General features: G+C 41.0%; 1 protein-coding gene across 1 annotated transcript in view; it reads left to right on the forward strand.

The window, feature by feature from the left end:
- The first annotated feature begins 11,294 nt into the window (after positions 1-11,294).
- Positions 11,295-26,399, forward strand: part of TSPAN13 (tetraspanin 13) — a 32,117-nt gene continuing 17,012 nt past the window's right edge. The window contains exon 1 of the mRNA XM_010357664.2: positions 11,295-11,619. Coding sequence (XP_010355966.1) covers positions 11,557-11,619 — 63 coding nt within the window. The 5' untranslated portion in view covers positions 11,295-11,556. The remainder of the gene's footprint in view (positions 11,620-26,399) is intronic.

A 26,399-nucleotide genomic window follows, 5' to 3' on the forward strand; every position in this document is an offset into this window, starting at 1 on the left:
AGGAGGTTGAGGTTGCAGTGAGCCGTGACCATGATCTTGTCACTGCAGCCTGGGAGACAGAGTGAGACCCTGTCTCAGAAAGAAAAAAAAAGAAAAAAAACAGGTAGGAAAAAATGTATTATAGAGCTATTTGCATATTATAAGGCAGTTAATTAGTACAAACTATATAATATTTTTCAGGACTTTGTGAAGGAAGCTTGTGGTATATATAATTATGTCATTTGTTTTGAATATTTATAATTTGCTGTTTTTTTAATGTAAATATTCACATTTGTACCAAATTTTGTACTTTGTACTTTGTATTCTTTTCCTGAAAGAGCTTTAGCAAATTTTCAGAACACTGCAATCGAAGTCAAGATTCTACAAACTTCCACAGGGAAGGAAAAAAATAATAATAAAACCAAACCCAAGTCACCGCATACAAAGAATCAACATGGCTTTGGACCTTTCTACACCACTGGAAGACAAAATTTAACAGCCAAAAGCCCTCAAACTTTTAGCAGGAAATAATTTCCAACACTGTAGAGTTTAATACACTGTGAAACCCTTGATCAAAAGAGAGAGAATAAAAATATTTTCTGACGGGTGTATAGGGCTTTAAACATTTCAACCATTCACCTTATTTCAGGAAAGTACTAAACAATGTGTTCCAGTGTATTTGCACTTGTGTAAACAGGATATGACTTAACTCTGACACACTTTTATTTCCAAAACCTCTGTGTCTTTACCATAGGTTGTATCTAGTAGACTTTGTCAGAAATATCACGAACACACAATTGGTACATTTTGACAGTAACAGCCAATATGCAAAGTCATCTGAAGTGAAATGAGAAAAGTCATCTCACCATCTGCATTCTTTAATAAACAGCTACTGTTCTAAAGAAAAATGTGTGTAAGAAATTAAGTTTGAAAAAGTACACAGATGGTTTTACTATTTTTTTCTATGATAATATTATATAATCTAAAACTCAGATTACTGGCACATTAGGCTATAAGTATTTATCTTACCTTCTCTGGTCTCTTTTATAGCTTAATCATAAAGTAATCATCTGGGTACATTATCAACATGCAGGGATTCAGATCCTGTGGTCCTTTCCAATTACTATTTTCCCACCCCTGGACCCCTGAAATGCGTGACTCTCCTGACTTTTATGATTATCTGGCCCTCACTTTTATTTATAATTTCACTCTTTAACATTCATCCCTAAACACTGTAAGTTTATATGTTTCTGTTCTATAAAGAGAATCATACAATATGTATTTTTGTACTTCTGGTGTCTTTTACTCAACTCTGTCTTTGTAAGACACATTCATATTGTTGCTGTAGCTGTATTTGTTTGTTTGTTTGTTTCTAGTATTGGATAGGTTTCTGTTATGTGAATGTACCATGATTTAGTTATCCATTTCTAGTATTAATGAATATTTGAGTTGTTTCCAGTTTGGAGGATTGCCAGTACACCAGGAGCTGCATTAGACTGATCAATCTCCCTTTTAGGACTCAGAAATTCTTCATAGATAAGAGACAGAAAGATGTTTTTATAACATTTAAGAACATGTAATCACTCTTATAAACGCCAAGGTTACTTTCATTTTCTTAAACACAATGACAGCTTATTTAAATAAACTCAGCTGGTCACTTGAATTGCACTTTCCCCTGTTCGTTCTTACCTATTACTCTCTGATTTATGTGTATTAATTGAGGCAGTATTGATGCAGGATTTTTCTTGGCCACTTTGTCAGCCAGGGACCTCCACAACTTTTGATGGCCCTCTCCCCTCTGTTTTTTTTTTTTTTTTTTTTTGAGATGGAGTCTTGCTCTGTTGCCCAGGCTGTAGTGCAGTGGCGCTTTCTCAGCTCACTGCAACCTCCGCCTCTTGGGTTCACGCCATTCTCCTGCCTCAGCCTCACGAGTAGCTGGGACTACAGGCGCCCGCCACCATGCGTGGCTAATTTTTTGTATTTTTGGTAGAGACAGGGTTTCACCGTGTTAGCCAGGCTGGTCTCAATCTCCTGACCTCGTGATCCACCAACCTTGGCCTTCCAAAGTGCTGGGATTACAAGCTTGAGCCACCGGGCCCAGCCCCACCCCTCTCCCCTCACCTGGGCCTTGCTCAGGCCCAGGCCTGCCACTGGAGGCACTCCACCCACTTGGCCCACCTGTGCTATAGCTTGTACCCATGTTCGGTGGCTCCTGAGCGCTTGTCACACGTCCGAGAAGAATGAGGATACACTGACAATTGAAGGGTGAAGATGGGCAGAAAATAATTTTATTGAGCAATGAAACAGCTCCCAGTGGAGAGGGGAAGTAGTGGGGGAGGTGGTCCAACCCCCACAGTCGGGTGATTTATCTCCCAGTGTGGCTGAGGCCAGGACTTCTACGGCCTCAGAATAGGGGAGTGTGTACTGATTGGTTTGTGAGTATGTAGAGAAAGCCTAAAGCAAAGGCACTACTCAAAGGTGGGCACAGCAGGGGAGAAAACAAATTCAGAAAGGGTAGGCATACGTAAAATAGGTGAAGGGTGGAGATCAATCAGAGGAAAGCATGCCAAATAGGAAGACAGGTTCTCAATCTGGTCTGTGGATTTACCCCGGACTTTTAGCTAGGCTTAAACTGTCTTTGGCTTGAAGGTTGGGTTTCACCGGGGACCCTCCCCTACCTTCTTAGGCATTTGCCTGCCTCCTATCACCATCAGCATTATTAGCTTTCAGAGACAAACAACGTGCATCTATTGAAGTGGCCCTTGGACACAACACATTGGCCCACAATATTCAAAATGGAAACAGATTCAAGCCTCAGAATCCAAAAGTGAGTAAAAGACCAGTGGAAAGTGAGGATGCAGAGAATAAAGAGGCAAAGAGTAGATGGATTATTCAGTCATTAAAGCTGATTATCCCCCTCACAGAAGGCAGGTTGTCAGTGGCCAGGCTGGATTTGTCTGGTTTTTGAGCTGGATTTGCTCTTTAGGCTCTGGAATTATATGTAATACTGTAGTAGCTAAATATACCACTAAAAATACTCACTTCTAGAAATTTAGAATTGAGATGTTAGTGCTAATATAATCTAACCAGATGGTCAAATAGATATGTATGTTTTACTCTTGATCATATGAAGGAAAGAGAAAAAAAGAATTTACATCCAACATCTGCCTGGTAAAAGCCAGAAAAAAACTTCACATTTAATTTGTGTTTGGAAGAAAAACATTTTCTGAAATTGAATTCTGGTTTGAAGTCCTCTGGTATGAACAGGGATACATCCTGCACAGCAAAAGGGAGACTTAATATTATTGTAGGAGCAATGAATGTGTTGCATTTAATTGCTAATGTTTGGCAATACATTAAAAAGAGTAGGATAACACAGAGACAATACAGCAAGGGATAGACTTAGAAGGAGAGAGACTTCTGTTGTTGATCAGCTTCTTTGTCTCATTGTCAGCCAAGAAGCTCCCTGCCCATGCTTCGTTCAATCTGAAAGATTGCAAATCATTACAAAGGAACGTTTTCAGTTCTTTTCTTTGTTTGCTTAGGAAGCAGAAGAATCAGAGGAAAAATGGAAAAAAAAAGTAATTAAAAAATCTCTTTGTCATAAGAAATAATTTAACCAAATCAATCCACTGAAAATCATTGACAGATGTTTTTAAAATTGTCACTTAATTTATTTAATAATAATATTTTATTGGCTAAGGAAATATTACACTGAAGTTTAGCGACAGCAATGTGGACTACAATCGAAGCAATTTAAAATTAACTGTACCACTGATATTTTATGTGACTATAACTTATCTATGATAAACAATCAGATAAGCAATTATAAATTTATCTAATTTCATGTTTATATTTCAGAGAAGTCAGGAAAGTATTTTGGTAGGGTAGGTAACAGTGCTGTATAACAGTTTAGGAGTAATTTTGCTTAGGACTTATTGAGGACGATCAGATCCTAGTGTTCAATTATTATTATTTTTTCCTCCTATGGTCTTGTCTGAAAAGGATTGAATAATATTTGGGATTTTTGTGTGTGTGTGTGTGTGTGTTTGTTTTTTAGAGAAAGGGTCTCACTATGTTGCCCAGGCTGGGTTCAAACTTCTGGGCTCAAATGATCCTCCCACGTCAGCCCTCTGATTAACCAGGACTACAGGCATGTAGCACTGCAACTGACTGTCATGTTGAATTCTTTAAAAATAAATGTTGACCTTACGTTTGAATAATAAGAATTTCACAAATTCAAGTTAATGTCAAGCTAAACCTTAACCGTGAAGAGTTTTACAATAAGAATTGTTAAAATTTGGCCAGGTGTGGTGGCTCATGCCTATAATCCCGGCACTTTGGGAGGCGGAGATGGGCCGATCAACTGAGGTCAGGAGATCGAGACCAGCCTGGCCAAAGTGGTGATACCCGTCTCTACTAAAAATACAAAAATTAGGTGGGCGTGGTGGCATGTGCCTGTAATCCCAACTAGGCAGGAGGATCCCTTAAACCTGGGAGGCAGAAGTTGCAGTGAGCCGAGATTGCACCACTGCACTCCAGCCTGAGCGACAGGGCAAGACCCTGTCTCAAAAAAAAAAAAAAAAAAAAAAAAGAAAGAAAAGAGAAGAAAAGAAAAGAGTTGTTAAAATCTGAAATTGATTACCCAGTGAAGTGAGAGAATTTCTTCCCCGATAAAATGATGAAGACTCCAAAACTGAAAGATGGCTTGAAGTGTGACTAGAGAAATCTTTGTAGAATTCAGGGAAAAAATGTAATCAGAATTATTTTTCAAGAAAATATACTTCTAAGATCTATTATGGGGAGGATAAATGAAGCCAGTCCCATGTTATGCTCTGAAATCCATCACAGCATTTGTGCTGATATATCCAGCCTGTGACAGTGTGGCAGGGACACTAAGACAGGGTCATTCCAGGAGAGCATGTGGGATTTCTCTGACATCTGGCTTGGACTCCCAGTTGGCCTTGCCAAATCTCCTTAAAACTGCACTGCAGTCATAGACCCTTTCTTCCTCTCTCTCTCTCCCCTTCCTTTCTTCTCTTCCCTTCTTCTCTCTCTCCTTCATAGAAGTCAAACCTGCATTGTGGTCTTTTAGCTCTCCCAGCCTCCAAGAGCTCCCTTCCTATTTTCCCTCATGGACATTTCTCCTAATTAATTGCTTGCACATCTAACCCAGTTTTGGCATCTGCTTCTCAGAAGATCTGGACCAATGCACAAGAATTCTCTCATTGTCCTGACTCAAAAACATGTATATATATGTATATATATTTTTAAAAATGTATATATATATTTTATTATTTTTATATTATTTATTTTTTTTTTTTTTGAGAAGAGTTTTGCTCTTGTTACCCAGGCTGGAGTGCAATGGCACTGCCTTGGCTCACGGCAACCTCCACCTCCTGGGTTCAAGTGATTCTCCTGCCTCAGCCTCCTGAGTAGCTGGGATCACAGGTGCCCACCACCACACCCTGCTAATTTTTTGTGTTCTTAGTAGAGACAGGTTTTCAGCATGTTGGCCGGGCTGGTGTGGAACTCCTGACCTCAGGCGATCCACCCACCTTGGATCCCTTCCAAAGCGCTGGGATTAAAGGTATAAATTACCATGCCCAACCTCAAAAACATATTAAATGAGAAGGAAGAGGAAGAAGCAGGAGGAAGAGAAGGAGGAGGGGAGGAAGCGGAGAAGATGGGGGAAAGGAGGAAGAGGGCGAAAAGAGGAGGAAGAGGAGGAGGAAGGAAGTATACCAATCTCCTAAATTGTTAGAAGGTCATCTCATATTAAAGATTTATTCAGAGACTAAGAAAGTATATGTAAAATGGATGTTTGTCTTTGTTATTCCTAGTTGGAAATTGTTAAAAATAGTTTGCTTATGTAGTATACGTTATAATTTTATGCTGCCATGGCCTACATTTTGAAGTTGGACTCATATCAGAAGCAGGTCTCAGTTTCCAGTTCTACACCTTCCCAGTTTCTCAATGTGGCCAATCCAGACATCCGCCTTATACAACTTCTTCCTGGTGACCACCTCCCAGTGGGATGGCTATTAATAGATGCAGCCTGCCTGACTGGCCCGCTGAGCCTCACACCCTGCATGGACTGTGCAGACATGCCACAGTGACCGCCTGTCAGTCACTGTGCGACCTCCTGGAAGTCGTGCCTGCTTGTTATGAACTCACTAATTAAAACTCCTCATGGGAAACCCCTGGAACCAATAAGGGCATTTGCCCACAGGCCCCCATCTCTCTCCCTGCTCAGACTCCCGGATATCTCTGTGTGTGGCCTCCAGGCATGCCAGGTACCCAGTAAGTAATAAAACCTTTATTTCCATCTTGTATCTCTTCTAATCATTGGAGGGGTACTCTGCATCTTAAAGATCTTAAAACAGTTTAGAAGACCCAGTTTTTAAGAAATAAATTTCAATTATCCATTCTATTGATTTTGTGGATAAAGACAACTTTATTGTACAAAAATAAAACCTTGGCCAGGCCTGGCATCTCACGCCTGTAATCCCAGTACTTTGGTAGGCCAAGGTGGGTGGATCATCTGGGGTCAGGAGTTCCAGACCAGCCTGGCCAACATGGTGAAACCCCATCTCTACTAAAAATACAAAAAATTAGCGGGGCTTGGTGGCATGCATCTGTACTCTCAGCTACTTGGAAGGCTGAGGCAGGAGAATTGCTTGATCTCGGGAGGTGGAGGTTGCAGTGAGCCAAGATAATGCCATTGCAATCCAACCTGGGCAACAAGAGTGAAACTCCATCTCAAAATAAAATAAAATAAAAGCTCTACTTCCACTCAGAAATATACATAATCTCATAGCTTAGTCTCCAGTATAACTGTAATATAACTGTAGTCCAGTGTCCCGTTCTTTTTTTTCACTTAAAAAAAAGCAGTTTTTCATCAAAGGAGCAATATGGAGGCATAATATGAAATAAGGACATTGCCTATGGCGGATTTTATTTTCTAAAGACACCACAGTATGTCTCATCACATATGCTCTTCCAAAATGTGGCCTTGCACCCTTGAAGGAAAATAGAGCCTGAAGTAAATAATATTTACCCCCAGAAAATGGCACATCCCTTATTCTGTCAGGCTGCTGGTGTGGGTGCCTAAGTCCATCTAAACTAGTTAAGCTGGATTAGGGTTTGCTATAGGTTTAATAGATTCAGTTCATTATTGGCTTCAAATATTCTTGAAGGCGTGATCAAGACTTTCCTTTTGCAGAAAGGAGGTCTGCATAGAGATTTCTTTGTGCTTTGCAGCCTAGCCACCAGCAATCTGAGCCTTGGGAGATCTCTGTGCTTTACAACCTGTTACCTTTTTGTTTGCTGGGGAATAGTCTTTGCTCTCCACTCACATCCTTGGCTTTCTGTATCTTGTGAGCTCTCTTGCTATTCTGTGGTTCTGTTCCAGCCATTGGAGGGCTCTTTCAGTGTACCATAGAGAGAATTTTCTTTTCTGCTGCTATGTTAGCCCTGGAGTTAAAGAGCCAGATTGCTTTATTGGATTTTTTTCTCATTTTTCCTCACTTAACCCCAGCTTTTAGCCACTATCTTGCATGTGGGGAAGGCCTACGCACCTTGAAATAGCTGGAGATGAAGAATATCTATTAGCACTTGACATGGTTTGGCTGTGTCCTCACCCAAATCTCAGCTTGAATTCTATCTTCCAGAATTGCCAGATGTTGTGGGAGGGACCCAGGGGAGGTAACTGAATCATGGGGGCTGGTCTTTCCCATGCTATTCTCGTGATAGTGAATAAGTCTCATGAGATCTGATGAGTTTATCAGGGATTTCTGCTTTTACTTCTTCCTCATTTTTCTCTTGCCACCACTATGTAAGAAGTGCCTTTCACCTCCCGCCATGATTCTGAGGCCTCCCCAGCCATGTGGAACTATAAGTCCAATTAAACCTCTTTTTCTTCCCAGTTTTGGGTACATCTTTCTCAGCAGCATGAAAACGAACTAATGCAGCACTCTTGCCTGACCACAGCCTTTGTAGCTTATATTTCCTGTTTTAAAAGAAGGCCTATGGGTTACAGCTGGCAAGCAGTTGCAGAGTCATTCTGTAGCTGGGGCTCTGGATTATAAACTGTCACATAGTCCAGGTAGGGGCATTAGAAGATACTTAAATAGTCATGTAGTTTCTCCTTATCCCCCTCAAAGTTAGTGTCTCCCTTCCATAGCCAGTCTATAAGAGATGAAAGTGACTATGGGTGTTTTTTTCCCCTCTAATAAAGTCTCATCACTTCTTGGATTTTAGTTCCTTTAGATGCCATTAGCCCTCAGCTCTTTGATAGTTTTTTGTTGTAAGTATGATTTTGTAGCTTATCTAGCTCGTTCCTACTTACCTTGAGACGGGGTCTTGGTCTGCACCCCGGCCAGAGAACTGCGGCGCCATCACAGCTCACTGCAGCCTTGATCTCCTGGGTTCAAGCAATCCTTCCCCCTCAGGCTCCTGAGTAGCTGGGATAGCTGGGACTACAGGTCTGCACTACCAAACCCAGCTAATTTTTTCAATTTTTCGTAGAGATGGGGTCTCACTATATTGTCCAGGCTGCTTGTTCTTATTAGGGTGGGAGCAAATAATCTTTTGAAAATTTCTATATCCAAATCACGAGAAATCGCAACATATCCATTTGTTTTCGTTTCCTACTTTCAGTAGTTGTTTTGTTTCCTCTATCAAAAGCCGTATCTCCTATCAGACAACTCTCCTATAATTATAGCTCTTGCCTGGCTTCTGTAACTGTTCCCTTAAATCACCTCCTTAGTCTTAGGGGTAATTAGAACTTCCTGCTCTTACCATCTCTGAGCTGCCTCATCATCCTTCGTTGGTTTCCTTTTTTTTTTTTTTGAGACAGAATTCCACTCTGCTACCCAGGCTGGAGAGCAGTGGCACGATTTCGGCTCACTGCAACCTCCACCTCCTGGGTTCAAGTGATTCTCCTGCCTCAGCCTCCCAAGTAGCTGGGATTACAGGCACCTGCTACCATGCCCAGCTAATTTTTGTATTTTTAGTAGAGACGGGGGGGGGGGGGGTTTCACCATGTTGGTCAGTCTGGTCTCGAACTCCTGAGCTCACGTGATTCACTACCCTCGGCCTCCCAAAGTGCTGGGATTACAGGTGTGAACCACTGCACCCGGCCAGTTTCCTTTAACTTCATCCACACTTTTGAAAATAGTCCCTTTATGAAATTCTTCTCAATTATGCTATTTGAATGAGTCATCTCCTTTTTGCTGGGACCCTGACTGATAGGTGGTACTTCTCTGGGAAAAGAAAGTGATTCAGCCTATAGGGAGATAGTGAAGAGTATTATGCAGAAGCCAAAGACAGAGTTGCAATAGTTGGTTTAGTAATGGTTGAAGTGGTATTTATATTGGTGACACCTAGAAATAGGAAGAGAATGAACAGATTTCACTGCCAATGCCTCATCTTTCGTAATCCTCTGGCTATTAAAAAGGAAAGTTGAGCATCATCAAAGCATTGCTTGTGTTTGAGGATCATTTTCCAGGTTAGTTTTTGGAATATTTCTAGCTGTATATAAAAAGTTAATGTGGAATACAAAACCTAACAAATCAATGAGGTCTTGTTGGTATGGTGGGGTCAGGGGAGGGAAGGAGAGGCTGCAAGAGAGAGCAGAGAATTCTAAGAAGACAAATTATTTTATTTCATTATTTTTTTTTTTGAGACAGAGTCTCGCTCTGTCGCCCAGGCTGGAGTGCAGTGGCGCAATTTCGGCTCACTGCAAGCTCCGCTTCCCGGGTTCACGCCATTCTCCTGCCTCAGCCTCCCCATTGGGACTACAGGCACCCACCACCACACCTGGCGAATTTTTTGTATTTTTAGTAGAGATGGGGTTTCACCGTGTTAGCCAGGATGGTGTCCATCTCCTGGCCTCGTGATCCACCCACCTCGGCCTCCCAAAGTGCTAGGATTACAGGCGTGAGCCACAGCGCCCGGCCGACAAATTATTTTAATCAGCTGCAATGTTTAATACAAATTTAGCATTTGCAATTACATAATTTACTCCATATGAACCTTTAGGTTAGATACAGTATTGTAAACTTGCAAATCTCTTTATAAAAGCTTTTTCTTTGGTAGAAGCTGATATAAAATAACTAAACCTTTATTGCCTTAGCTTAGTGCCTGGAACACAGTAGGCCTTTACAAAATGTTAGATCTACGAATACCAGCTGACATTTATTGAGGCCTTACCCTGTGCCAGGCACTATGCAAAAAGTGCTTGACATACTTTTAAAATCCCAATTTATAGGTGAAGAATTAAGGATACAAGATGCATTTCTATAGCAGAGAAGCAGTAAACTGATAATGAATTAATTGAGGTGAAGTCTGAGTTATTTGAAGATTTTCACAGTTATTTTTGTGAAAAAGTAAGTTTACCGAAGTTCACGACCAGAACACAAAATAATCTCTCTTGATTTTCTTTTAAAATTTTTTTTAAAAACCTTTTGTTGACACATAGTAGGTGTATATATTTACGGGGTACATGAGATGTTTTGATACAGGCATGCAATGTGAAATAAGCACATCACGGAGAACGGGGTATCCATCCTCTCAAACATTTATCCTTTGAGTTACAAACAATCCAGTTACATTCTTTAAGTTATTTAAAAATACACAATTAAGTTCTTATTAACGATTATCTCCTTATTGTGCTGTCAAATAGTGGGTCTTATTCATTGTTTCTATTTTTTTGTACCCATTAACCATCTCCACCTTCTCCCTCTCTTGATTTTCCTTTGCATGCATGTATTCATAAAGTTTATTAGTATTCTGCAAATCTTTATAGGATACGTCTGACCTGTCACAGGTCACAATTATAGGGCACATATCTTATTTTCTGAGAGAAGCAGGGATTTTATTCTTTTTTAAAAAAATTGTTTCACTTTTTTTCTCCCTTTCATTTCCCTCTACTTCGTTCTCTTTTAAATCTTTCACATGTTTTCATTCATTACTTGCTTCCTGCCTTCCTTCCTTGAACAAGACCAGGTGCTTAGTTTTGAAATCTCATTCAAAATGGTGCCACGTCATCTGCCAGGACCAAGAATCCAGAGGTGCTGTCATATTTCTCCTTGCCAGCGTGGATCTCCTCCGAGCCCCGCCCTCCCTCCTCACCTGCTCCTGGGGAAACCACACCGAGGCCGCCAACACCAGTTCTGGCCTGGGGCTCCCTCCTACACTGCTTTGGCCCCTTCCCCCTCTCCCGGGGACCGCTCCGCCCCTCCCGGATCCCGGCCGGCGGAGCGCATTTATTTGCATATTTCTACCTTTGTTCCCTGCCAGCGGCCAATCAGCGCGCGGGGCGAGACGAAGGGGCTGGGCGGGGCTAGGGCTCCGGCTCCGATTCAGCTGCGGCGGCCGCAGGTTCCAGAGCTGGTCGGAACCGCCGCGCGCAACCCACGTATTGCAGCCCCAGGCCCCAGCCCCGGTCGCCCACCCACGTCTGCGCTGCTGCCCCTCCTGGGCCAGGCCCCAAAGGCAAGGACAAAGCGGCTGTCCGGGAACCTCTGCGGGAGTCGAATTTACGTGCAGCTGCCGGCAACCACAGTTTCCAAGATGGTTTGCGGGGGCTTCGCATGTTCCAAGAACTGTCTGTGCGCCCTCAACCTGCTTTACACCGTGAGTATCCCCAGTTCGTTCCTGCCCGCTTGGGGGTTTTGCACCTGCTTGGGCGCTCTTTGGCTTCCCTGTCTGGCCAGCGACTCACTCGTTGCATCCCGCGCCCCCTTCCCGGCTTCCCACGCTCTGCGCGTCCCCGGCCTCACCATCCGTCCCCACCATTCGTCCCCGCCGGGGACCGGGCGCCGGCGCTTGTCGCAGTCTCTTCCTTTCGTTCATTGTGAAGCCGCCGTCTTTCAGGCTTGCTGGCCGCGTCTCTGCCACATTGCTCCCCCCCGCCCCCTCACCCACCGCCTTGTTTTTCAAACATTTAACCGGACCTCCCCGCTTTCCCACCCCAACCCTTCTGCCGCTCGCTTCTGGCATCCAAACGCATCTGGGCCAGGCGTGGAGGCGCGAGAGCGGTCCGGGCTTGCGGACAGTTTTGCAGAATGGCGTGGCCTGAAACTGACGAGGCGGCATATGGCTGGTGTGCCTCTGGGTTAGCTCTGGATTTTAACTGAGGCCACTGAGTAGGTTCACAGGATGCCCTCCGCTTCCGAAGTTTGTTTCGTGCTCGCAGTAAAGGGATGTCTTTTTGTTGTTGTCAGTTTTGCTCGTACATGGTGCTTTTTCTGCGTGTCTTGTCCATGATCTATAATATCCTAACTCCATTTTAAACCAAGTCCTCCAGGAAATAAGCGAGCCCCCACCCAAGTCGTTTCTTTCCCTGCTAACCAGCTTGGGCCTCTTAGTTTTAACGCTGCAGGCTATCTTTGTGATTTTTTGAGGCGCAATTCTGGGTGAACAGAAGGATGGGCAGGACAGATCAACGTTTATTGAATGCCTATCACGTCCCAGGTTTTACGTACACAATGTTCGTTCATCATGCTGCCAACCTTCAGAGGGAATGGGGCATTGTCTACATTTTATACATAAGGTAAACGACCAAAAAGGTTTTAATAAGTTTATATAGCTGGTAGTTGACGAGTCAGGAGTGGAACCTAGGCTGTGGAATCCAGATCTTTCCACAGGCTGCCTCTACCAGGCGGAAGAAACTTCCTCTTCTGTCATCATCCCTCCATTGTAGTCTTGCTCCCTTCTATAAATATACCTGGCGCTTTGCAGCACCCACCCTGAAAACGAACCCAGCACCCGTGCATTAGCAGAGAGCTAGGCCATCTGTGCAAGCTTAGATTACATCCTTGGAATAGAGAGGCTGCCTTGTGGTAACCAACAGGAGAAGGAGGTTGGGTCATTTTACCATTACTCTTCCTTTGTATGTGAACATGATTGCAAGCTTTGAAGGCAAGACAGAAACAGGCATTGAGTACGCTTTTATGGCTAGTTAGTAAGAATATAGTCAACATGGCCATTAATAGTAGACTTGGGGGAAAAAATTTTAGAACACCTGGTGATACAGTTAGTTCCTTGGAGACACATGTCAAGTTTCAGATCAAAATTCATCTGTATCAACCTGAGGCATGCTTATCACCGTGGCTGTTTATTAAGTAAATGCTGACCAGTTCTCTAGTTTTTTTGTTTGTTTGTTTTTGTTTATTTTTTTAAATCAATGTGAATGGCCTGCTTAGAACTTTAAATTCCTTATTTTGTGCCCTGAGTTCTGTTTTTTTTTTCTGCCAATGATTTAGTCGTCTGTTTGCCAGACACTTAATCTTGTAGTGTCTGCTTACACAAAGTGGAATGTCTACTTTGCATACTTACTTGACTGAAGGGTCTATATAAATTAATGTGTAATATTTTTTAGAAAGGCAAGTTATTTAAAAATGAAGTTCCACTGCTTTCTAGACTTACCATTTTTAGTTGTATTTAGAGTATATCAGGAAAGTGAGGCAAAAGAAAGGTGATTCTAAAGGGACATATTAAGACTATTTAATATCTATTCTAAATCATTGACCTTCAAAGTGTGTATTCTATTGGTTTTAATAGCTGCGCAGTAAAACTTAATGAATTGGAAATTCACAGGACAATAAAAATGGCTAGCCCTTTTAAATCATAGACTTTTTAGACAAAGGGACATTTCTTGAAATGAATTAGTGACTACTTGGTTCTTTTACATTGTAAATAGGCTTAAATAAATGTAGCAGTTTAAAGTGGAGGCAAGTGACAGGTAAGGTGGATCAAGTCTTAGATAGATGCTGAAAATGTGCTATGGCCATTATTTAGCTTCTATTTCTCCCCTGATCTCTTTCTCAACATTTTAAGATGAAAAAAATGTGAGACAGTTGGGGATGGTTTGAGCCTGAAGATTTGGGAGACATTTCTTTATAAGTCATGAATAGAAACACTCTTTGTAGGTTCTAATCCCACCCTGGTCACTGTCTCTAAAATGTGCTCAACACTATAGGATTACATTTGAGGTCATTTCTAAAAGTGTTGATTAAACCAGGATTGCATATGGGAACAGCAGGTGCAAAAACCATGGCTGCCTGAAGCATCATCACTGCTGTGTTGAAGCATTTTCTCGAGGAACTTTGGACTCTATCAGCTGAAGTGTCCGCATGCTCTGGTAGCTTGCTAATGAGCCTGAGATTTGTGCCACGTTCATGGTCAGCTCAGAAAGCATGTCACTAAAAACAAGTTGCAAGTCCCAAACAAGGAAATGTGATCACTAGGCAGAATGTTTTTTTTTTTTTTTTTTTTTTTTTTTTTTTTTTTTTTTAAGATGGGGTCTGCTCTGTTGCCCAGGCTGGAGTACAGTGGCATGATCTTGGCTCACTGCAACCTCTGCCTTCTGGGTTCAAGCGATTCTCCTGCCTCAGCCTCCTGAGTAACTGGGATTATAGGCGTGCACCACCATGCCTAGCTAATTTTTTGATTATTAGTAGAGACAGGCTTTCACAATGTTGACCAGGCTGGTGTTGAACTCCTGACCTCAGGTGATCCACCTGCCTTGGCCTCCCAAAGTGCTGGGATTACAGGCATGAGCCAGAGCGCCTGGCTGGCAGAATGTTAGCAATTGATTTTTGTTGTTGTTCATGGCTTGATTATTTTAGTTAATAGGATCGCCAGTACTGGGCAAGCTTAAATTAGTGTAGTATGTGTTAACAATTTGTAAATATAGAAGAAAAGGGGGAAGCTACATTCCCGAATTCACCTTCACGGCATTCTAAGAGAATGACTTCCTCAGAACTTCCTGCATTTAAAGAAACTTTCAGTTTCTTCATTCAACAAATGCTTGAGTGCCTACTGTGTGCCAGGCTCTATTCTCAGTTTGGAAATACAGCAGCAAACCAAACAGGGCTTAAAAATCAATATGCTTTTATGAAGCCTCGTTTTTATTTACTCCCTTTTCTACACGTTTTCAGGAGTTGTATTCAGTCAATAAACATTTGCCTACTGTGTGCACTCTTTTGAGAACTGTGGGGAATAAATACCTATAAAGGCAAATGCACTCTGAAGACAGGATCTAGATGAGAGATATGGAGTGGGAAAATTAAATGGCGTATAAGGAATATACTGACTTTAGGCACCATACAATTTAGGAATGTGGGAGATATTTGTGGGTTAGAGAAGTAGGGGGAATAAAGGAGGTGTGATTGAATCAAGGAAATGTAGAAATAGTGTGTGGGTCTTTTTGATACCATTTAGGATATACATAAAAATGAAAACTATTTGGGAAAATGACTTAATTTTAATAGTTTATAGGAATATTTTAGGCCGAAAAGAGTTTGACAAATAGTGAAAAAACTTTTGAAAATTATGCTTAGCAATTTGTGGGAAATTTTAGAAAATATGAAATAAATTTTGTATGAAAATATGTAATATTTTGAAGCTTTGTAATATGTCTCCTTGTGCTTCTTAACCAGAGAAGAAGGCTCTATTGAAAACACCCAACCAGAAAAAAGGTAGCTGACTTTGTTAAATAGAGCCCAACTGAAAAATATGACCAAGCGTCTATTTACTGGGACTTTTTAAGAGTTGCCCTGCCGGTTTTAAATTCAGGAGGGAAATTTCAGAAGTTTCTGTTTTGTTTCTCCTGTGTGTGTTCGTTCATTCTTCTAAAGTCTGTCCATGTTTGTTTCTTTCTCTTTATCATGATGCTTTTTCCTTATACTTTTGGTTGTTTTGAGAAAAATTCTCATGCAGCATAAAAATTATACCGAATTACATTATTTTGAAAACACATTAATTTATATTTTTATCATCTCTGAAATTGGGATGCATTTTATTGTTTTTATTTTTATTTTTGAGATGGAGTTTCGCTCTTGTTGCCCAGGCTGGAGTACAGTGGTGCAATCTCAGCTCACTGCAACCTCCGCCTCCTGGATTCCAGCGATTCTCCTGCCTCAGCCTCCTGAGTAGCTGGGATTACAGGTGCCCGCCACCATGTCCAGCTTATTTTTTCTATTTTTAGTGGAGACAGAGTTTCGCCATGTTGGCCAGGCTGGTCTCGAACTCCTGACCTCAGGTGATCCCCCCCGCCTCGGCCTCCCAAAGTGCTGGGATTATAGGCATGAGTCACTGCTGCCAGCTTGGGATGCATTTTATGGTAGATAAAGTGTGCCGTGTCTATTAGATAAAAAATTATGACCATACAATTTATGGGAAGAAAATTCTGTTTTTTTTTTTTTAATCTGTTAGATAAAAAAATATGTGCATACAAATTATGGGAAGAAAGATCACTGGATTTATGAAGAAAACTGAAACTTTTCCAACTCTATTACTAGACAAACAGCTTACTTTGAATTTCAGTTTCTTCATGTATAAATTGGTGATGATATTTTTCAGTCTTCCCTCATGAAGCTGTGTACGGATAAAATCAGGTAGTATACAAATGCTTTAGATGTGTAATAGAAATAAAATTAAGTTGTTACAGCTTCAGGTGGAAAAAGTTGAATTTTGCTGAATTTATAGACTTGGCTGTTTCTTTCCAGCTATTCTTCACAGGTAAAACTTGCGTAAAGAAAACGCATACAAAACAATGTTTTGTTTCTTTTAGCCTGTAGTGATCAAGATTAAATGCAGAAGCACAGCTAAATATTTTAAAGCATGAAAGTTAGCATTAGGTTAAAAAGTAGTAATATTAAGTAGGAATTACTTTTATTTATCCACTGTAGAATTGGATATTTCTTGTAATATCCTCTTTTTTTCCCATTCTTGGCCAACCTTTCAAACATGTCTGTGGATTTCCTCTACCCTTTCTCTTGAATAAATAAACTTCCTGTAACATTGTATTATAATTGTAACTGGTTGGGGTTATTTGGGAGTCTAATGTAAGTATAAGATGTGCCCAAGTTATTTTCTTTCTGTTCTTTATTGTAATCATGAATATTAATTGAGCATCAATAGCAGTGAACGAAACCCCAATGGCTTGCCTTCATGGAGTTTACGTTTATGGGGGCAGACAGATGATAAATAAGTAAGTAAATTATATATCATATTAGAAGGGAAATAAGTGCTATGGAGAAAAATAAAGCAGAGTAAAAGGAACGATGGGTGGGGCAGTGGAGTGGATGTGGGAGGATGGGTACACAGCTTCACATGTGGTGGTCATGCTTGGCCTGTGTAGAAAGAAAACAGTGTAAGAAAGGTGTTAAACTGTTCTTGCATTGCTATAAAGAAATACCTGAGACTGGATAAAGAAAAGAACTTTAATTGGCTCATGGTTCTGCAGGAAACGTAGTGCTGGCATCTACTTCTGGTGAGGGCCCCAGGAAGCTTACAATCATGGCGGAAGGGGAACGGAAGCCTCTGTGTCACATGGGGAGAGGGAGGGGGAGGTGCCAAACACTTTTCAAACACTTTTAAACAACCAGATCTCACGTGAACTCAGAGGGAGAGTTCACTTATCACTGAGGGGATGGTGCCAAACCATTCATGGGGAATCCACCCCTACGAATCACCTCCCACCAGGCCCTACCTCCAACATTGGGGATTACATTTCAACATGAGATTTAGAGGAGAAAAATATCCAAACTGTATCAAAAGGCTTAAAGGAGATGAAGAACAGTTATCTGGGAAAAGTGTTTCAGGTAGAGGAAATGGTCTTTGAAAAGATCCTGATGGAAGAATATTTCTGCTTCTTTTTTTTTTCTTTTCTTTCTTTTTTTTTGAGATAGGGTATTGCTCTGTTACGCAGTGGCATGATCTCAGGTCACTGCCGGAGAGCTGTCTCCTGGGCTCAAGTGATCCTCCCACATCAGCCTACCGAGTATCTGGGACTACAGGCATGTGCTACCATGGCTGGCTAATTTTAAAAACTTATTTTGTAGAGACAGGGTCTGTGTTGTCCGGGCTAGCGTTGAACACCTGGCCTCAAGCAATCCTCCCACCTTGACCTCCCAGAGTGCTTGGATTACAGGTGTGAGCAACTGTGTGCCTGGCCAGGAGGAGTATTGCTGGTTTATGCAAGGGACAGATGAGTCAAATATGAGTGTGACAGAGCAAGCAGGCAGTGCAGTGTAGGAAATGAGGTCAGAGAAGTAATGGGTGGACCCAGGAGAGCACTATAGGGACATGAGCTTTTATACCAAGTGAAATAGGGAGCCAATGGTATGTTTAGGCTTGAGGGCTGATATAGTCTGATTTTTATATAAAAGGCTATATGACTCTTGAGTTAAGAATAGATTATAGATGGCACAGGTGGGAGCATTGAGGCTAGTTACAAGGCTATTGCTATAATTTGCGCATGAGATGATGGAGGCTTGGATTAGTATGGTGGCAACAAAATTAAAAGAAATAGATTCTGAGACTGTTTTGGAGGTAGGGCGACCTGATTTACTGAAAGAGACAAGTCACAGATTACTTATGATTTGTGGCTCAAGGAACTGGCAGGATAGATTTGCCATTAACTAGGATGGAGAAGATGGTAGGTGGAGCAGGCTTTGGGATGAATTAGAGGATTCAGTATTAGATGCAATGCCAAAGAAACCCAAGTGGAAATGTCAGGTAGCACTTATAGTAACCACACTGTCATTCAGAGGAGAGGACTTTCTGGAGATTTAAGTTCAGGGAGCCATTTAAAGAGTTGGGACTGGATGAAATCAACAAGTTAGTGAGAGTAGATAGAGAAGGGCAGTGGTCCATGGATTGAAGCAGTGCCGTTCATACATCAAGAGATGCAGGAGATGAGGAACATTCAGCAAGGGAGCCTGAAAAGGACTGGCCAGTCAGGTAGGAGGAAAATTGCAGAGAGGTTGGTGTCTCAGAAGTCAAGTGCAAACCCTTTCAAGGAGATGGGGACCAAGAGTTGGTTCCTGAATTTGTCAGTGAAGAAGTCATTGAAAAGAGCAATTACCGTTTTATTTTTCTTATAATCCTCTGAACAATAAAGGCCATGTCCCAGTCATTCTGGCTTTCCTGCATGCCCGCCACAGCCCTGGCATGTGGTTGGCATTTAATTAATTGAATGCAGGAATCAGTACAGGGTTCTTCTACCCATACTTCATTTCTTGACTCCCAGAAATGCTCCAAAGAAGGAAGTGATAGGGTGGGGTTGGAACTTTGTTGGCAGCTGTGGAAGTCACCTCAACTAGTTACCCTTGGAAAGTGACAAGTGGAGGTCCCTTACTTTCAGTTAGCTTTATATAATTTCCATATACTTTGTATTTTTTGTTTAGTAAGTATAAAAGCAATGGCATCATAGAGAACCATAATGAAGAAAAATATTTGCAAGAGCACTTCAGGCTTTCTGTGTTATTTGAAGAATGTTCATAAAGCAATCAAAGAACTGAGGTTTTGGCTTCAACACTCAGTGTCTGGCTATTTAGGAAAATCTAGATTATTTATAGAGTTTTCACATTTCCATCCAGATGTTTGGCATCGTAGAAACACGTGCTTGATCTTTTCTGAATTGCTCTTTAGTTTTCCACATTAAGCAGAAGTTCAGAAGAGAGTTCAGTATTCACACGTAATTCCTCATTGTGAGTATTGAGGCATATTGAGGAAGATAGTCTGGGGCTTTGTTTTCTTTTTTTAGGGGCAAGGTCTCACTCTGTCACCAAGGCTGGTGTGCAGTGTGTGATGATAGCTTACTGCAGCCTTGAACCCCTGGCTCAAGCAATCCTCTCACCTTCTCTCCTTCTGAGTAGCTAGAACTACAGGCATACTCTACCCTACTCAGCTAATTAAAAAATTTTTTTTTGTAGAGACAGGTCTTGCTCTGTTGCCCAGGCTGGTCTTGAACTCCTGACCTCAAGCAATCCTCTTGCATTGGCTTCCCAAAGTACTGAGATTACAGATGTGAGCCATTGAACCTGGCTACCTTTGTTTTCTTTACATGTCTATGGATGCCATATTACGTTTTGTTGGTAGAGTCCTTCTGTATCTTACTGCTGTTTTAAATTTGCTTGCCTTCCACTACCGTCATAACTTCTCTCTTGCTTTAGTGCTAACAAAACATTTTTGAATAATTTACAACATCTAATCTGGCTTTTTCAAATGTTTTAAATTCTTTCATCCTCAAAGCAATTCACTTACCTCGGAAGAATTTTGATACTCAAAAAAAAGGTAGTTGTTTTCACAATATTAAAATCTGCCTTTTCATCTTGTTTTTGAAATGTGGTGGATATTTGATGAAAGATTGAAGGTTACGTAGACAGAGAATAATATGGAACATCATTAGACTGACTTTCTTCCCCTCCAAATATTTTATAGATTGGAGAATTAGCATTTCCTTGTCCTGAAAGGGTAATGAGCAATATCATATGCTCTTTCATTCAACAGCATGTTTTGAGCACCTCTTCTGCTTCACAGTCTTAGCCAGGTGCTAGGAATATAAGATAACTTGGGCCTTGATTGTCTGGCGCTTAAAGTGTAGAAGGCCCATCAGAAGAATTCCAAGGATGGCTGGGAGGAGGAATGGTGGCTAGTGAATAACCTCGGGCGATAATCCAGGCCCTTCACATCTTGGGATTTGTCAGCCTTGGAGTATGGACTTCATCTTGAGATCAGAAACAAAGGACAGCCAGTGTAGAAGTGACCTGATCTGATTGGCTTTAAAACAAAGACCACAATGTTAGGAATAGAGTTTAGCCCAAAGTAATAGAAACCCAGCTATCACTGCTTAAAATGGTAAGATTTATTATTTTCATGGAAAAAGAAGTCAAGACCCAGGTAACCCAGGGCATGTGCACAATTCAAGCATATTGTCACGGGCCCAGTCTCCGTCAGCTTTCCTGCCCAACTGTACTTGGCATGCCACCAAATTACATACAAAGCTCTAGGTACCATGAATTGTTCCATGCCAGGCAGAAGATGGTCTAAAATGGCTTTCCTTGTAAAGCTTTGTCTTTTGGGGGAAACAGATCTATTGAAATATTGACACATTAAGGTGAATATACTTAAAGTGTAGCATTTGGTAAGTTTTGGCATATGTATACACCTGTGAACCCATGACCACATTCAAGACCCCTGAAAATCTCCTCATCCTTCTTTGAAATCCCTTTTTCCCACCCCTAAACCCCCCTCCTAAGTCTGCAGGCAACCACGGACCTGCTCAGTGGTAAAACTTACATTGGTGTTAAATTTAGGAACACCAAGGAGGGTATTTGTAGAAAAAAGATGGGACATTCCTCTGGCTCATTGATTCCATTCTTCTTTTGATGGCAGAGTAAGAAGCTTTCGGGATGTCTTTTCAGCTAAAAGGGAGTGCTCATGGTTTTAAAAACTTATTGACAAGGTGAGAATTTAGATTTGGGGTTGGTAAGGAAGGTGGTCTCAATGGTGAAGGTAAATAGGGTCAGTGCAAATTTTCAGGTATTAAAAAATTGTGATAAACACAAGGTGAAGCTTGTATTAATCAGGATACTTCATGGGTTATAGATGTTCTTGAAACAATCATATTGGCTCATATAACTGGGACATCCAATAGTTGGGTCATAAGGTTTTGCGGGATCAAGGGACTCAGAAGTCGCTCGCCCCTTTCATCTGCTTTTCAGCGTAGCTTGCCTCTGCTTGGTTTCTTTTGGGGGCTAGATCTTTCCCTGTACATGATGGCCACTGGCAGAATCAATGTTGTCCTTATAGCTTGCTAGGTCAGACGAACCTGTTGTTTTTTCCTTTCAATATTCCTTTACCGATCTTACAGGACATACCTATTGACCCTGTTGGCTTATGGATCCATCCCTTGGATCAATCACTGTTGATAGAAGGATGGGCAACCATGATTGGTAGGCCAGAATTTTGTGTGTCTGCTGCTGCTGATGGTCAGAGGGGCCAGTCATTAAGGGTCATACTGGAAATATATGTGTTAGGTTGCAAAAACAACACATGTCTAAGACAGAGGTCATTCTTCTTCTGGGCAGCAGCTTTCCCAGTTCTTCTATTCTTAATTCCAGCGTATCCTAGCAATTTCTTCATCATCTGCAAGGCTTAGTATAGTGGTTTAATATTTCAACACCTGCATATACTGGATTATAAAGAACATTATGCATATATCTTTCTTTGTTCTTTATTTTTATTTTTATTTATTTATTTTTTTGAGGCAGAGTCTCATTCTGTTGCCAGGCTGGAATACAGTGGCGCGATCTCAGCTCACTGCAATCTCTGCCTGCCAAGTTCAAGTGATTTTCCTGTCTCAGCCTCCTGAGTAGCTGGGATTACCGGCATGCGCCACCAAGCCCGGCTAATTTTTTTTTTCTTTTTTTTTTTTTTTTTTTTTTTTTTTTTTTTTTTTTTTTTTTGAGATGGAGTCTTGCTCTGCCGCCCAGGCTAGAGTGCAGTGGCTGGATCTCAGCTCACTGCAAGCTCCGCCTCCCGGGTTCACGCCATTCTCCTGTCTCAGCCTCCCGAGTAGCTGGGACTACAGGCGCCCGCCTCGTCGCCCGGCTAGTTTTTTTTTGTATTTTTTTTAAGTAGAGACGGGGTTTCACCGTATTAGCCAGGATGGTCTCGATCTCCTGACCTCATGATCCGCCCGTCTCGGCCTCCCAAAGTGCTGGGATTACAGGCTTGAGCCACCGCGCCCGGCCTTTTTTTTCTTTTTGTATTTTTAGTAGAGACAGGGTTTCACCATGCTGGCCAGGCTGGTTTCGAACTACTGACCTTGTGATCTGCCCGCCTCGGCCTCCCAAAGTGCTGGGATTAAAGGTGTGAGTCACCGCGACTGGTTCTCTTTGTTCTTTAATAGCATTATTGTATATATCAATCCGAAAGATACATAAACACTTGTTGCTTAATGTTAAAACAATGCTGTTTGCTAGAGTGATCTCAAATATATTAAGTTTCTTAATTCCAAGTAGAATTTCTTGTTCTTCTATTCTAGGCAACACACAGTGTGCTCTTCTGCTTGTATGTGAATGTACGTGTATGTGACAACATTTCTGAATCAGATAAAAGTAAAAAAGCACAAAAAGAATAAGCTTAACATTTTGTAGTTAACTAATGGAAAGGTCATATGAGTGGAGGGCATTACTGGTGCTTAACACATCACTGTGTGACCAAATCTCATAGGAAGTAAATTAAAGAAATGCTATTCAAATACCTGTTGATATGCCTATAAAGCAGGAACTACAATTTCTTATGCATTATAATAGTGTCTTTAATATCACATCTCAGTGTAAAAAATTTCTTAAATATATTCCTAGGCACTATGATGCAGTTCTATAGGGAGAAAAAAAGTCACATTACTCCTCACCTATAAAATGAAAGGAACAGATTAGGATCTCTAGCCAGGTACTTCAGTGCCGTGGTGTCCTCTCTCTCTCTCTTTTTTGTTTTTGTTTTGAAACAAGGTCTTGCTGTGTTGCTCAGGCTGGTCTCCAAACTCCTGAGCCTCCCAAAGTGCTAGGATTATAGATGTGAACCACTACGCCCCACCTGTGCTGTGGTGTTCTGTGTTTGTGCTGTGAGCACTGGCTAAAAATTTCTTTCTTTCTTTCTGAGACAAGGTCTTGTTCTGTTGCCCAGGCTGGAGTGCAGTGGCATGAACACAGCTCCCTGCAACCTTGACCTCCTAGGCTGAAGCTATCCTGAGTCAGTCTCCCAAGTAGCTGGGACCACAGCTGGTTGCCACTGCACCTGGCTAATTTTTTTATTCTTTTGGTAGAGACGAGGTCTCGCCATGTTTCCTAGGTTGGTTTCAAACTACCTGGGTTCAAGCAATCCTCCTTCCCTGGCATCCCAAAGTGCTAGGGTTACAGGCATGAGCCACTGTGCCTGGCCTGGCATTTCTTCCTCAAGTAAACCCCAAGACTCTATTCACATGTACACTTGTAGTTTTGCCATTGCCACTTTCTCTTGGGGTTTACTTGAGGAAGAAATGCTAGTTTTAGACACACTTTTTATGACCAGTGTTATGATCTTGCTTTGGTGTACCTTTTCCATTACAGCTCCTTTAGTTCTCTTTTTAAAACTCTTTTAATATGATTCGTCTTTGTCTTAAAGAGAAAACGGGAAAGGTTGGTGCTTCCTTGCTTATATAAACATTACTAGCAATGAATTAACAGATGCTGCATAATTCCTTTTTTATTAGCATTCTATCTCCCAAAGGGAAGGAAACGGTTTGTCATAGGTGTACATTTACTTTCTATTACAGTTGATTTCATAAGGAAACTGTTATAATAGAACAAAAGATTCTTTGGAGTCCCTTTGTCTAGCAAGTTCTAGTGACAAACTTAGGCTTTTTAATTATGCAGTTAGAGTTAACTATTTGAATCAACAATTTTTAGATCACTGGTTTGGAAGACCTCATATAGTCTTATTCTCTTCACAGTTACAAACCAACCATAACAAATAATTATCACTACTGAGAAATAAATTGTTTTATTATTATCTTTAAAAGTCTCCTTTTTAGTAAAGTTAAAGATACACTGATAATCAGATCTTATTAGAGGCATATTATAAATCTTTAGGTGTTATAATTTTAAAAGTTAACTTGGGTATTTGGGGGATTTTTAAAATAATGTGTTAGAAACACCAGTCATACACAAGAAGACACATTGTTTTTGACTTTCTAAATGAACAAATCCAACATACTTTTGGTTGTTTATTAGAAAATTGGTTAGCACAAACAAGTTTATGATGTACAGTTTCACTGTTGCTGTAATAAGTGCAAAATTTGTTTTGGATTAGACAGTTGAATCTATGTTTTCTTTTACCTTTGGGAATGGCCCTTACAAATGAGAATGTGTATTTGCATGTGCATGTGTATGCGTATGTGCACCTAGGAGTTGGGCATGAAAATGGGGTAGGGCAGTGTCTTGGTTCACATTTGAGACCATCTGAGTGTGATGAACCTAGAGCATTGCCTTCTGTTATAAACATGTGGAGAATCAGCAACTTACTGTCTGTTGCCTTCAGTTGTATACCACCTTCATTCCCAAACCTCCTCTTTCCTAAATAGGAACAAATTATAGAAGGGAATGTGGACTGCACTTGAATATACATAGATGGGAATTGATGTGAAATATTTGAGAGAGAAGTGAGAATGTCTAGATTTAAGTAGCTGGGTTTGGGAGATCGTGGGAGCTAAGGCTGGATGAGGAAAAGTTGGACTAATTTACAGAGGAAAGCAAAGCAGAAGAATTTAGAATTGGTGACTTAGTAAGAAGGGGGTTGTTACATTTTTCAAGGCTAGTTTTAATTAGGAAATTTCATATGTGCAGGAAATAATGCGGTAGACCCCTCTGAACTCACTGGCTTTATAAATTTCACGTATGCCAGTGTTTTTTTTTTTTTTTCTCTCTCTCTTTTGAGATGAGGGTTCTCTATGTTGCCCAGGCTGGAGTGCAGTGGCTATTCCCAGGTGCAGTCACAACGCACTACAGCCCAGCATTCCTGGGCTCAAGCGATCTGCCTCAGCCACTGAACCCAGCTAGTCTCTCTTTTAAGAAGTTAAATGTTACTCTATAACTAAAGGCCTACTCTCCAGTCCCTTTCCCATTTTCCCCTCTCAAAGGGTAGTCACTGTCCTGAAATCAAGATCTGTCATTTCCATGAATATGCATGACAGTGTCATATATTACATACATTAATCATCTACAAATAACATACAGTATTGTTTTTTGTGTTTGAAAATTTATATAAATGATATGTTTTATCTGTATTTATGCAACTTGTTGGATTTTCTTTACATTTTTGAAATTTGTCAATTTAATAGAAATAGATAAAAGTCATTTGTATTCTATTGTGTGATCACACTAGAGTCTATGAATTCCCTAGTCATGATGTTTGCAAATGTTTTTAATTTTTTACTGTAACAAACAAGGCTGTGGCAGAATCCTGGTATATGTCTAGTTGGGGACATAGGTGTTCTCCTGGGGATTAACCTAGAAACAGAATTGCTGGGGTAGTAAAGGATACATATTTTTAATTTTCCTAGGTATTGTTAATTTGTTACATGAAGTGGCTACAACAATTCATATTTCTACTTATACACGAGTTCTAGATTCTTTACATTCTTGGTGTCATCAGGCTTAGTTTTTGCCAGTCTAGTGCATGTGAGATGGTATTTCTTTGTTTTAATTTTTGTTTCCCTGATTTTTGATGCGATTTAACATTTTTCATGTGTTGGTTGACCTTTCAAATTCTTCTTCAGTGAATTGCCTCTTACTGCCTTTGACCACTTTTCAGTTTGCTTTTTGTCTTAAGTTCATTTGTAGGCATTTTATTTTTATTTTTATTTTTATTTTTGAGATGGAGTTTCGCTCTTGTTGCCCAAGCTGGAGTGCAGTGGTGCCATCTTGGCCCACTGCAACCTCCTCCTCCTGGGTTCAAGCGATTCTCCAGCCTCAGCCTCCCAAGTACTTAGGATTACAGGCGGGTGCCTCCACACCCAGCTAATTTTTTGTATTTTTAGTAGAAATGGGGTTTCACCATGTTAGCCAGGCTGGTCTTGA

The sequence above is a fragment of the Rhinopithecus roxellana genome, chromosome 6, assembly GCF_007565055.1.
Source record: "Rhinopithecus roxellana isolate Shanxi Qingling chromosome 6, ASM756505v1, whole genome shotgun sequence".
In the NCBI taxonomy this organism is placed as follows: Eukaryota; Metazoa; Chordata; class Mammalia; order Primates; family Cercopithecidae; genus Rhinopithecus; species Rhinopithecus roxellana.